The sequence below is a fragment of the Alligator sinensis genome, unplaced genomic scaffold (assembly GCF_000455745.1).
Source record: "Alligator sinensis unplaced genomic scaffold, ASM45574v1 scaffold908_1, whole genome shotgun sequence".
NCBI classification, from domain to species: Eukaryota; Metazoa; Chordata; order Crocodylia; family Alligatoridae; genus Alligator; species Alligator sinensis.
In genome coordinates this window covers 280,630-295,035 of record NW_005842775.1, presented here as the reverse complement: position 1 = coordinate 295,035, position 14,406 = coordinate 280,630, and the positions used below count along the sequence as shown (strand labels likewise).

Genomic DNA, 14,406 nt, shown 5'->3' with positions numbered 1-14,406 from the left:
CCAAAACCACATTGGTAGTACTCCTATAAAGTATCAGATGCAAATTGCTAACTGCCTTTCCATCATGGTGAAATCCCAGTGGAATATAGTGAGCATCCTTGGTACTGAAGATATAATGTTCACGTTCATTTGCCAGATGTGCTGAATTTGTCCTTTTATCAATAAAGTTCTGTGACAACTACTCCGAGAATACTTATGTAATTCTGCAATAGACAACCATTTCCTAGGGTGATATCTTTTATCAGACCAACTATGTAGTTGGGATCAAATTAGGCAAGCTTTCAAATGCAGGACATTCCTCATTTGTTACCAGAAATTATTGATAAAATGCAGACAGTTCAGAAAAAAATAAGCCACATAAATGATCAGGAAGCTAGAGGCACTGACTTCAAAAAAAGATTGAGAAAGAGAAATAAAGACACTTTAGCTAAAAATTACTGGGATGGTGGAGAGAGGAAAAGCAATTGAAACATTTGTTCTAGGTAATGAAACTGATTTATTACTGAAGTTGATTTATTAATGAGACTGGGCACAATACAACCTGAAAACTGTGGACCTATACTTATATATGTTCAGCAAATACAGATCCTGGGATTCTGCAGCCTCCTAAAGAGGATAAATCATCCTTATTCCAGCTCAAAGATGGATTAACTTTGGTAATCAAAACAGAGCTTCCTTGGCATTATAATGAAGTCTGCCATCCTTTTTTGGCTTGTCACAAAAGCCTAAATAGGCCTCAATAGCAAATGCTATTTCGTTATGGAAGCAGAATTTCAGAGAAATAACTTAACAAGATATGAAAAGCTATTTTGCTTCTCACAGAACATTTTGCCTTAATAGGAGCCCTATTTTTCAGATCAACATGAATATTTTCCTGTGATAACACATAAGTCTACAATTTTCCACACTGACCTCTAAGATACAACACCAAGTGTATGTGTTTACTTACAGGCAACAATATTTATGTATCGATTCTTATTCTTGTTGTCTGGGTGATTAGAGCTGTCTGAAGTAATACCTAGATCTATGGTACAGCTCTGGATTTCCTGAAAAGAAAGTGTGCATGTGCTATTTGAATAAATAATAGCTCAGAAATAAAGTCTTACAATAGGAGTTAAAATAAAAAAACCCCACAACCGTATACCAAATTATATTACCAACTACTACTTTTCTAAAAAAGTGTAGTGAAATAATTTCTTACCTGGTAAAACTCTTTAAGTGTCTAATGAGGGAATGAATGCAAAAAAAGTAAAAAAAAATCAAATTCCACAGCACACAACAAATGGATAAAAGTGCTTATACACATTACAATTATAATGGAAAACAATTATGGTCATGCAATACATATGTTTACAATACTGCAATAAAGCTGAATATTTTTGACGTAATACATGCAAGGAAAAGAAATGAACAATTCTGAATAATAGTTTTCATGATAACGACTGACTTAACTTAGGCCATAGGCCTGAGAGCACTTATGCACATTAGTAATCTCTTCATGTTCAATAAATATTTGTAGGTTCATAAAGGTTCACAGGATCAAGTCATTAGTTCTTGGTCCATATAACTGGGTTAAATTTTTATTTCTTTCTTATCAAAATAAGAAATAAATGATACACAAGAATTCTCATGCTTTTATTGAAGTAAATTTTAAAACTTCCATTGGAGAAGGGCTGTATTCACTTTGTATATGTTCATGTGATAATATTCTGGTATATTAAGGCCTGATACTGTAACCCTTATTCACAGAAGCTGTTGTACTACATTCAGTGGATTAATAAGGACTGCTTAATGGTTCCACAATCAAGGGCAAAAGCCATAAGATTGTACAAAATCTTGACAGTATTAACTCAGTTTTTATTTGATGGAGTCCTTAATTTCAAGAGAAAGCTCAAGCTCCTCTAAAATTGCACTGTTAAGCAGGAACTATATTTCTGTGGTCTAAACAAATGATAATTATGTTTCTTGAACTGTTCAGGGACTCATCCTAGAGCCAAAATATCTTCCTTTCCAGTTTTTTAAGATAAAAAAAGAATACAAGGAAAGGTTGCTAGTCACAGTTAAAGGTTATTAACCTGCTAAATTAGGTTTTGAAATATAATTTGTTTTATAATAATAGAAGTAAAACTATTGGAATAATAGTTCTGACAGCTCTGCAAAGACTACAACTTCAGTTCAGTCTTGCATGTTTTGTAAATACTGCAGGGGTAGAGAGAAAACTGACGGCAGCTATTCTGGGGCAGTTTACAGACCAAGCAAGGACTTTAGGTGACGGATAGGGAGCTTGGGTTCCCCCTGTTAGGCACAACGACACCATGAATAAAATTGATTTTGAACAATATATTTTGAATAATGTGCAGTCTGTACCACAATGGGAAATTGAGAGTAAAGGGTATGCTTTGTACACTGGATTTCTATTTATGGTGGGATACTGATGTATTTGTCTGAGAATTAATGGGAGAATGTCTGTAGGCCATATAGGTTGAGTTTTAAGATTTCTGTCCATGAAGGAAATGTTTAAGAGTAGGGTAGGTGAACGTAGAAGAATTTCTGGCCTAAATTGAGAATGGACTGAGAAACAAAATGAAACAATCTGGACAAGTTTCCTCAATTCTAGGGTTGTTTTTTGTTTTGTTTTTTTAAATTGCAACTATAAAATGTTGAGTGTTTAAAATTAATAAAAATGATTTAATTACCAATCTTAAATATGCCTCCGCAATTTATTTATTTTGGAGTGCATCTAGAAGATTTAACAATAAATCTTTGAATATAAAAATAGAACTGTTGATTCTTATTTTATAAATTAGCTTGACAAATATGTTAATAAATTATGCAAATACATTACATGATAAAATAAAAATGTTTATCAAAAGCCTTTTAATGATCTACATATGAGTATTTTAATTTACACTGAAATTCACTAGTTACAAAGGGCAAAATGAATTAATTGTAGGATGAAATCAATTGTGCCAATTTTGAGAAACACATAATATTATACAATAATATAATAAGTCTAAGATTCTTACTCTCATATATGTATTATTTCACTTGGTAATCAGAACTCTAGGAAGATATAGCAATTTACAATTTTTTGTATAAAAGTTTTGAATAAGCCTGGCAAGTATCTGCAAGTTTAACTGGTTTTATTATTGAAAAACATTTAAAAAAATGTATATCTGACAAATTGCAGTGTGTAATTTTACTATTCTATTTGGATAGTCTTTCAGTAGTAGCTCAGCTGAGCCAGAATTCTTGTTTGGACCCCAATGCTGCTAACAGTAAGTGTATATGTATATATATATATACACGGAGGGCTGTATGTATATTAGTAATCTTATCAGGTTCAAGGTACTCACATCCACAAGCATTTTTAGTACTGGTTCCACAATGAGGATAGAGTATTTAATTCTTTGCTTTCAAATACATTGTGTTCTGACATTATTTGTAGCTTTATTAAAAAAAAAAGATATTATAGAACCATACCTCAAATTCTTCAGTAAAACCATTACTTGCATGTAAATCTGCAACGTGTTTTGGAAAATGTTTTATTGGAATTGCTCCAACATCATCTTAGTGGTAAGAAAAAACAAACAAAACAAATTGGTAAGGTATAAAAAGATGGAGCAATACAAAAAGTGTGTCATATTTAAGCATATTTATGTAACATTCCACAATAAAATATGTGCAGGAACTTTTGAGATTTGTAATTCTTTAAAAATCATAATGGCCCTTTAACACTATTTAAATTATGCTTAATGATGCATATTTAAAAGTCTATTGTGAAATGAGGCATGTAGGGGATCCATCCTCTCCCTCCAACTTTGACAGGACTCCATTTCTGCCTCACCTCTGCCTAGCCATCATATGTTCCCAATTAAGGAACAGATCTGGCAAGATGTTGAATGTACCCTGTGAACTGAAGAACATTATGAACTCCCACCAAAACCAAAGTGAATGGAGAATTTTAGCAACTTGCTGGAGCGTGTTCGAAGTGAGGAAGGAGTAGAGCTTGAGCTCTTTGGTAATTCTGGCAAAGACCAAAAAAAGGGAGATTAGGTACCACAGCCAAAATACTTTGAGTTGCCTGGTACTACATTGGGTGTGTGGGGCCCTATTAAACAACACAGTCTAGTCCAGGGGTGGGCAATTATTTTGCACGGAGAGCCGCTTACTGAGTTATGGCAAGCCATCGAGGGCTGCATGATAGGCAGCCAGGGGCAGATAAATATTAATTTTCTAAATTTTTTAGGGGGCCCGTGGGCCAGATAGAATAGCCTGGCGGGCCGCATCTGGTCCCCAGGCCGCATTTTGCCCACCCCTGGTCTAGTCATATGGGCTCAATGCTGGGAAAGTAATTTAAGTTCATGCAATATCATGGCTTTAAGTGATACATGTGTCTGCTCCAAAGTCAAAGAAAGATAAAAACTTTTCTATCTCGTTCACTTCTGGAATGAGTTATTCTTGAAATTATTTTTTCTCTATTTGTTGTACATATACTAGTTTTTGTGGCTGTAATAATTTTTGTGCCTGATCCTGAGAAATGTTAACCATCTGTAAACTCTCAGAATTGGGCTGGATAAATCAATTCTTAACTCCAGATATTTTCTCAAAGGCACTTCTCATCAAATCAACATTAACAGGAATTACACACATAAGGAAAGACTTTTTGGATAGCAAAATTAAAATATTTACACGCTTTTGATTCTCTTAATACAGAAATGTGAAGAATCGATAGTAAATTTTCAGGTTGATGTTTATATTTCAGGACATCTTTCTATTATACATAAATATAGAAAATACTTGTGTACAGAATATTCATTAAGGATCATATAAAAAACCTTCAGGTCTTTTAGTCTGTAGATCTCCAAGAATTCTTATGCTATGCAAACAAAGTCATCTGTTCTGTTAATTAGTTGTTAAAAGGCCATACATATTATCTTAAGTAGTTTTGGCTCTAGAGAAGAAAGATTTTTTTTCCCCTTTTCAGGGATTAAACATTATTATTTCACAATGTTGAATTTCATAACTGTTTTATACGACAAGGAAACATCAGAAGCGTTGAACAAGGAACAGTTATTTACATCAACAGATGTTCATCATTTAACCACCTAATATTTTTAGGCTTCAGTTACCCAGAATTTGTTGATTTGTATTGAGATCCATCTGTTCTCTCTTTTACACGAATGGACATGAATACTAAAATTGAATTAGCCAGTCAAACCTAAGAAAAACAGCACAAATGTGTAATGCCACCTTCACACCTAGAAGAAGGATCCTGGCATGAAATATGTCATTTAATGAGCTAAGATCATAGAAACAAGCACTATAATCCACACCAAAATATATAAAATGGCTTAAGCATCCTTCCTGTTGGGTCTGATTCTTACTCATGAACAAAATCAGTAAAATTCCCATTGACTTTAATCAGTACAGGATCAAGTCCTGTTCTAAAATGTTGTAAGTTTATAACCATTACCAGGGAGTATGCAGAAGAAAAAGAGTTTGATTTGAAATGGTAACAAGATGTTTAAATGCTATACAAATCTCTTCTATCTGGTATATAAACAAATATATTAAGCATTTCCTGAGTACTACAACCTCTTGATCTTACAGAAAATAATTCTGGGAAGCAGCTTAGGCCCTTTTCCTCTGCATCAAATTCTCCCCCCCAGGTTGATTTAAATGTATGTGAACAATAATATGTCTGTGGTGGGAACATCTGTGGTGGGAAGGGAGGCAGGTAAAACTGGGAGGGGCCTTGGAGACACAAAGATTATAGGGTTTTTTTTTTTAAATGAACAATACAAAGTTATACTGGAACTATGGAAGTATATCAATGGCTGACAGATGCCATAGGCATTGTCTAAAGGGTGGAATTGGTTTTAGCTCCACCCTAACAATCCAGCATTGCTTACTTAGGCACATGCCACTGACTCATTGAGTCATGCTACAGATCTCTAGTGCTTATCCCAGACATTTCTGGTACCAATGAAAATTTACAGAAGAAATAAAGAATGTCAATAAAGATCTACTGAGTGTATTTGCATTTATAGTTATAACTGCAATAATAGCTACCATTGCAGACTTCCTTTTTTGTTCTATGCACTAGGCTATTCGACTAAAGGTGGACACTGCCAAAATTGTCATTTTTTGTGATGCAGTGCTTTTGATGCAAGTTGGGCATGATTATACTGAGTGTACTGAACAATTTTTGCACATGTGCAAAAGTTCCATGTATGCAGCTAAGGAATTTGGGGCTGATTTGTGGCTTCAAAGACTGTTCTTTGAAATTTAGAATCTTAAATTTTGCCTAAGTTCCATGACCAAACTGGACCGACCTTGTTTACAATGGCAGTACTTGTGAAATAAGGTATTATATCTTTTTCTGTAAATGTGGAAGAGTTTTTAGCTTACAGATTTCTGATGAAGGCTTTATTCATTTTAATTCAAGGTAATATGCTGGATCCTGTATGCCATGACCACATGTTGCAGAATTTGCTGCCTTATGCAGAGCCATAAGCTTCCCTTGCCAGGTAGTATAAACTCCTTTCTCATTTATGGGTACGATGAGGAGGGACTTCAGCTGGGAGGGGTATGACTTGCACAGTTAGAGTCAGCTGCATCTAAACACATGTACAGGCATTATATTTCCACGGGGAAAATTGTTGCTTTCCTGGCAGAAACTTCCAGTGTACAGGCTTTCATTCAATTTCTTGCAGAGGAAACATGCCCTATGCATTAGAAAGGTCTTCCACTTAGTCACTTGGAAGGTCTCTCATGTGAGATCTTCTCCTGGTAAAATGAACACCTGTATGCTTAACTCCTCCATAATTGGGTCTTTCCTGGTTTGGGGAAGATTCAGAGAGCAGCAGCAGCTGTATTCTCCTGAGCACAGAAGTCCAGCTGCAGCTTTCCCTGCACCCTCCCCAGACCAGAAGGACCCCAGACTGGGAAAGATGCAGGGGCATTTCCCCACAGCTGTACTCCCATCCTCAGAAGAAGGTCAGCTATCACTACTCTCCCCATATGGAGAAGATAGTGGAAGCAAAGAGGCATCTACAGACTAGAATACATGTATGCTCCCTCTCTTGGGAAGATTTTTACCACTGCTAATTTCCCAGGAATTTGGGAAATTTGCGGTGGTAGAAATAAATGCCTGTCCATGGCCTACCTCTCCTCTCTCCCCTAGCAACAAAAAGCTACTGCTGTCAGTACCCCTTATGTAAAGAAAGAATACTCCCCTCTCTTACTAGGGAAGAACGAGGGAGGGAAAGGATACTGTTCTCTCTTGGTGTCTGTTGGGAGAATGTAACTCAAATAAATGTAGTAGGGATAAAAATAGAATTTAATACCACTTTGCATTTAGATTGTTTAAAATACCTTTTATCTGAAGATAAGCGAGACAGAAAAACAGACAACTCTGGTAAACATTGCAACTGAGGATTGAACCAAGACTTTGGGTCCCCAACAGGTGGCAGACTTATTGAAAGGAGGAAGATGTAACTATATATACTTCTATGCATCACCCTACTCCACTGGGAGTCGTAAGCTGTATATTCAGGGCAGTGCAGGTTGTAGGGAGAGGCTTACTAGAAGGTGTAAAGATACAATAATGCAGAAACCTCCTGAGGCAGCCTCTGGCTGTAAGTTAGAAGTGCTTCGCTCAGATACAACATCCTGAAGAGGAGTAGCAGTACTACAGTCTGCCTTTTTTATGGATAAAGCCTCTTTACAAGCACAGATGACTCCACTGAATGGAAATGGGTGCAATGCCAAATTCATACATGCCTTAAAAGTGAATTAAACAATGGCTTATGTCTCAGACCATACATAAGGAATTCTTATTTATCATCAGGGATCCTGGTTTTCCCTGCTAAAAAAATGAAAATTTTCTGAGGTGCCCCTCACTCTCACCCACACCTCCTGCTCCCCCAGCCCTGCTGGAGGGGGCTCCCACCTGGCAGGGCTATGGGGCCAGTGTCATACTGGAACAAGGCAGTCCACAGCCCCCTGCCCCTGGTTGCTACAGTGGAGCAGAGCCTGGCTTCTCCCCACTGCTACTTGCTCAGACGGAGTGGGAGGGCTGCTCCCTGCCATGGTGTGCACTCCTGAAGGCCCCCCACATGTGCCCACACTCGTGTCCCCCAGATGTGTGTGGGGCAGGGGCTGCGTGCTCCTTGCTGTGGGCTCCCACCCTGCTGCCCTCCCCTGGCACTTTTCCAGCCTGGCGGGTGCGACTCCAGGCTGCAAAGAACAGTGGAGCTGCGCGGGAAGCTGCCTGCTGCTGTAAGCTCTGCGCTGCCCCGGTGAGGTGTCCCTCGCCTGCGTGGCTGCCATGGGGGCCCAGCTGGCCAGTAGCCCCAGCCCCAGCTTTGTTCAACTCCCTCCCTTCCTCCCTATGCGGGCCTCAATCCCCACCATTTACCTGTGGGAGCTGCTCTCCAGGCTGCCTGAGGCCATGTGCTACTTGCCTGATCGAGCTCTTCCCACTCCCTGCCAGGCTACTGCAGGCTGGAGCGCTGCCAGTCTGCAGGGAGCTCATTGCAAAACTGAAAATCTGTGGATTTCTCTGGTAAAATGAGAAATCTGCCTTTGCCTCCAGTAAAAGGTAAAATCCGTGGTTTACTCCATTTTTCTGTGAGAAATGGAAAACCTTGTTCTCTGTTTATCATATTGACCCATGTACCAAACACTCCTATTTAATAAAAGAAACTTCAATATTTGTCAGAGTTCTTTAACAGCTACCAATAATTCCCCAAACACTTCAAAATAAATTACCTGAGACTGGAAAGACTGGTGCAGGAGGAGTCGATATCACTCTAGGTGATGTGTTATCTTCTAAATAAAAGTGAGCGGTCTGGAAGCATTTCCTTAAAAAGCAGAATAGAACAAAACAAAACAAAACACAAAAAAACCCCATAGGAATAAATACAAGAAACAAATTTTTCTCTGAGATATCCTAGAATTTTGACAATATTAACTCAAAAATCAACTTTCTGAGATGTATTCTGAGGAATATCAAACACATTTACTATCATATAAATATTCATTAGAAATACAACCACGTTGCAGTGATAAGCAACAATATGCCTATAATCTAGGACCCCACAGCAGTCAAGATTAACTCAGCAGAGTAAACATTTTCTTTTACCTGTACCAAATGCAGAAGAAAGAGCAGACATCAAACATGGTGAAAGTTGAGGGAACAAGACTGCACCTGGAGCTATTGTAGGTGATGCACAGCATTTTCAAGGGAAATGAAACTCCATTGTCCTAATCATTCATCCAAATTCACATGGTTAACTACTGTTCTTTTTCGTATTCTATGGACTGTGATATTATGGAACTGGAATCATGTTCAAAAACACTTCTGATAGTACAGGAAAAGATCTTTCTTAAAGCAGATACTGAAAAGCAGTAAAAGGCAACATGCTGTGTAAAAGACAAAATGATACTCCTTAGGAGAAAAAAGTTCCTTCATAATGTAGCCATGGCACAGAGGAGTCTCTTAACTGAGGAGGTTATGATGATGCAGATAACTGAAAGCAAGGGAGTTTATGATTCCAGCAGATGCTAACCCTGTTGCAGAGAGGTTTAAGGATGAATACAAATGGAATCAACCTTAACTATGACCCATGCTGTTACTTGCATCTATTCCACACTCCAGATGTGAAGATAATAAGAGTAGCATCTGGTGAGAGCACACTGCAAGCTATTCAAGAGACCAAATAACCAACTGCTGCTTTAAGCATTGCACATTGTCCTTAATTAAAAAAATCTCCAGATAATTAAACCTGCTAATAAGAGTCTTTGCTGTGGGTCATTTAATCTATTTGAAATATTTTTCACAACTGGCTAAATTTAGAAAGAGATACCTGTATCAGAGAAAATACTAATTTCATTTTATATTTATGTGCTTCCCTTCACTGAAAGCTATTGGCTAAAATGGTTCTATGGTCTTTTGCCATTTTCGTGGCTATTAGCTTCCTAAATTCTTCTTCTGTATAGTTTCTCTGAATTAATAACACTTGCAGAGAATAAATGCACCTTATAATTAATCTATGTGATGTTATAATCAAATAGTCATATCAAGCTTTTGTATTTTGAAACAAGAGCGCTCAGTTTTCCTGGATTCAGTCACTCCCAATCCTATCCAATATTATAAAACACCACCAGAAAAATGTTTTCAGGAGATCAAGATATGGATTTCTGCAGAACAAATAAGTTAGGATGAAGACAGCAGATTCTCCTCCTAGGTTATGTGAAAGTTATGAGGAAAAATGCCACTTCCTCACCATTCATCACATCTATCATCTTTCCTCATTCCATTTATTGTACCACAATTAGCTATTTGCCTCATTTATCACCCTCCATTGTTTCATTTCCAAAACCCCTCCATAAATTCCCTATCCCATTATCTCAGTAACTTCAAACATGTTAATTTTACTTTTAAGGTTTCACTTTCTGTGATTCTCTACCTACATTTTGACTTGCCTTCTTATAACACTGCTTTGTGCACATCCTTTCACAGCATCTGATGAAGTGTGCCTCAGCTCATGAAAACTTGTGCTATATATAATCGACTTTGGTTAGTCTATGACGTGCAAATCTACCCAGCCTTCTACTTGACTTTAGATTAATACAGCTAACTACATCCCTTTCTGCTCTACTTCAGCCAACATTTTTGTGAACGTATTTATTCTAATTTCAACAAAATTCTTCCATAGCTCCTGATGCTTTATATTTTCCCTCATTTTCAGACTATTCTTTTTTGCTAGTTTCGTGATGATCTTTATTTGTGAAATAGCCTCCCTGCTCCACTATGACAACAGCCTAAGTGGATCACCAAGAACTCTTCGTGCTGAATCAACTTATATAGGACCCTATCTGTAATGACAAACTGAAGAACATACAACTCTGCAGAATAAAAGACAGCTAATATGAATATTAGCATTCTCTTGAACACCATGAACATGGATCACAGGAGTTTTAATAAAAAATTATTTGAACTAAGAATTTCTTGAAGACATATTTTCAAAAGCCTTGGTTTTCAAACCTAAGAGTCTAGCGGGTCTTCACTTTATTATACTTTATTTTGATTCCAAATAAAAAAAAAACATACTTAGATCCTGATACTTACAGAAACAAATATAAATCTCAGTTCCCCTTCTAACCAGTAAATGGTTTTTAATCAAATGCTAGTACCCTCACAATGGCTATAATGAAATTCTTTATCCGTCTTGTAATACTGGGCAATCTGAGACCAAGGTTGAGATGGCTTTGATCTAAATCACCAACTCTAAGTATATTTGGAGAGTATGAGAACCAGTGCAATTATAGCAGTCTCTTGGGTAGATGGGTCCTAAGTGCCAGGTTGGTGTTCATTGTATTCTGCAAAATAAAACTTGACTAAAATGGCTCAAGTAGGACTTCCAAAAATCCAAGTCATTAGCCACTCCTTAAAATTATATTCCAAATTTTTAGGGCACTGTGTATTTAAATGAGGCATGCTTTTTTTTTTAGCGTGTGTGTGTGTGTGTGTGTGTGTGTGTGTGTGTGTGTGTGTGTGTGTGTATATATATATAAATGATGATGCAGTGATGATTACAAATGTTCTGATTTCATATTGTCTACACAGCAACTTTACAAGGCTTTATTCAATCTTTACACAAAGGGACTTGAATTTAAAAACACTTTATTTGTGTAATGATTGTGTAATATTCAAAAGAGTTCTTAAAAACACCCTAGTAAAGTACTACTGTATACGTTAATTATTCCTACAATGACTATTATATTTTGTTTCTTTTAACAAGTGGACTATAGCGTCAAGTAAATTATACATTAACACATCTGGGAGATAATTCTAAGCATCTTACTTAAACTAGAATAAGAATCATCATAAGTATTCCATCTGCTCAGCATCAGCAGTGAAATCCTTCATGACTAAGCTAAGTGTTAATAACAACGCCTCTTGCTAATTATCACTCATTTTTAATGAAAAAAGCGATGAGTGTTTTAAACTTGCAGACAAAGGTTCCATCAATCAACAATAACCTGATTATTAAATTTACACCTTTTCATCACAGTATTTAGATCCCCAACCTAAAACTGTGTAATTCATAACTGTACTTCTTAGAGCACTCAAAACCTGAGACAGTATAAAAATGTTGCATTAATTAAAGAGGCTATAACCATAGTGCAGGATAAGCAGCACTACGTTATACTGTCATCAAGAAAACTAGAGCTGAGTGAAGGTTTCAGTCTGAACAGTTTAGGGCAAGATTGTGATTTGGACTAGGCAGCAGTATAAAGGCCTTAGAGCGAGTATTTCCTAGACCTCGGCAAGGCACAGAGTGAGGTTTCCTAGACCTTGAACCTGAGCATGCAGGAATAAGCAGATGCTGCATGGAAGTAGACAGAGCCTGGCCTCTAACCCTGAATATGCTGTACACAGTGCAGCTCAGCTGGTGTAAGCGGTGGTGTACCTTGTTCCATCAACAGACCAACTGCAAATTGCTAACCCCAACTCAAAGCAAGTGAGCATCAAGTAGGGAACATGCCTCAAGCTTTACACATCCACACACAGGGCTATGTCTGTTGGTACAATCTAGCCCTTTAGTCCAATAATGTCATGTCCTCTCCTGTCCAAGGAATATTTGGTAGTAGATTGGTATTTTCCCCAGAATTATTCATTGCTCTGTATTATTTGTCAGAATTTATTTTTCATATTTTATGTATTCTTTGATTTGTTATCTGACATCCTTCATTTCCAATTAGGACAGTGTGACTGAATTGTGCTTATTTAAACTGTACAGTTAAATTTCTGTTCCCTGAACAGGTATGTGTGGTTCTTACAAAGTTAAATGCATTTCCAGTACATCTGAGCATGCAAACTGAAATCTCATCAGTAAGGGCTTTCATTTCTGTTTCAAATTATCTGATAACGTTTTCAAGGAATAGGTTTCAACCTCACATAGGGTAATAAGCAATCTTTAACTGGCTACGTTCCAGAAGTACAGGAAAGATAAGGAAGTATAAAATATAAGTAAAATTTCTGGGAGCTGTACCCCATTATATTGGTCACCCCTCACCCATCAACTTAATGCAACTCATGGGAGACTTGATGACAGCTTGATAAACTACAGCATCTGTACAGGAAATGTAAATGGACAATACAGCTCTATGAATGCTATGCTTCATTTTCTCTATATCATTATAAGTGCTGTTTCTTTACATCAGTGTGCCACTATGCTATTCTTACTTTTTAACTATAACTGCAGAACCCCTATTAGCCTTTTAATCACTGTTCATACCCCTATTATTTTTGCCATTATCCTCCTCAGATAATTGGATAATTTATCTGAAATATTTCCTCCAACCTGATGTTTTCTTCCTCCTAGCAAGTTAATGTTCATTGTTCAAATCTGTTAAAACAGCTTCTATAAGAGTACATATAATCTTTCCAATCCATTAGCTGCCAGGTTGGTTTTTTTAATAGTGATAACCAAGGTAGAAAAGACTAAGCCATCAAGAATGGATTTTTGTCCCATAGCATCAAACAAGAAATCAGCACAGTTAGTAGATCCAAGAATTTCTGATGAAGTTCTATTGTGAAGACTGAATTCCTGTGTCTCCTTTTCTATTTCTAACAAGAAAATCCTCCCAAATGTTGGGAAACCACACATATCCAGGGAGACTAGTCTCTGAACTTAGTAAAAGGTCCTCTCTGCCTACCTATTTAACTGTGGGTGCATCTACATGTGCAATTAATGCACCCTAAAGTTACTGTGCATTAAAATAAGGCATAGTAAATTGTGCCTGGGAATGTGCCCGCATTGGGGTCAAAATTGCTCCCTATGGAAGCAGTTGAGTCCAGAGCTGCTTCCACCCCCCTGTCCTGCTCTGCCCCTGTGCAACAACCAGGGGGAGCTCCAGGCTCCCTTGGTACCAGCCCTGGGCCAGCAGGGGCACAGGGGTCAGGCTTGGGCTCAAGGGAGCTGGGGTAGCTGTCCCAGAGTGGGGGACAGTTCCCAGCTGTGTGGAGCTCAGGATCACAGCCTGGCTTGGCAGTGCTGGCTTGGGGTGATGTCCCATGGCCTGAGCTTTCCCCTCACTTTGCTTGCTGAGGGAATGGGGAAGCTCTCTCCCTGCAGCACTGGGCCAGGGACAGAGAGCTTTTTTGTCCCCTCACCTCAGCCCCCCATGCTTGGGGGGAGCTGAGCAGTGCTGGGACCAGGGGAAGCCACCCCCCCTCCCCACCCTGGCACTGCTTACCCACTTGTGGCTCCCCTCACTACCAGTACTGCTCAGCTTCTGGCTCCCCCCAGGCACAGGCAGGGAATGGGAGTGGACTGGTATGTGGACTGCATAGGCAGCAGCAGAACTGAGGAGATGGGGAAGTTCTCT

At 38.1% G+C, this 14,406-nt stretch overlaps 1 protein-coding gene across 1 annotated transcript in view; it reads right to left on the bottom strand.

Annotated features, from left to right (window-relative positions):
* The window catches only part of PTPRZ1 (protein tyrosine phosphatase, receptor type Z1), a 160,473-nt gene that overhangs the window by 28,090 nt on the left and 117,977 nt on the right, over positions 1-14,406 (bottom strand). The window contains exons 14-17 of the mRNA XM_014525270.1: positions 8,779-8,870; positions 3,484-3,569; positions 1,202-1,222; positions 950-1,046 (exon numbers count right to left, since the gene is read on the bottom strand). Coding sequence (XP_014380756.1) covers positions 950-1,046; positions 1,202-1,222; positions 3,484-3,569; positions 8,779-8,870 — 296 coding nt within the window. The remainder of the gene's footprint in view (positions 1-949; positions 1,047-1,201; positions 1,223-3,483; positions 3,570-8,778; positions 8,871-14,406) is intronic.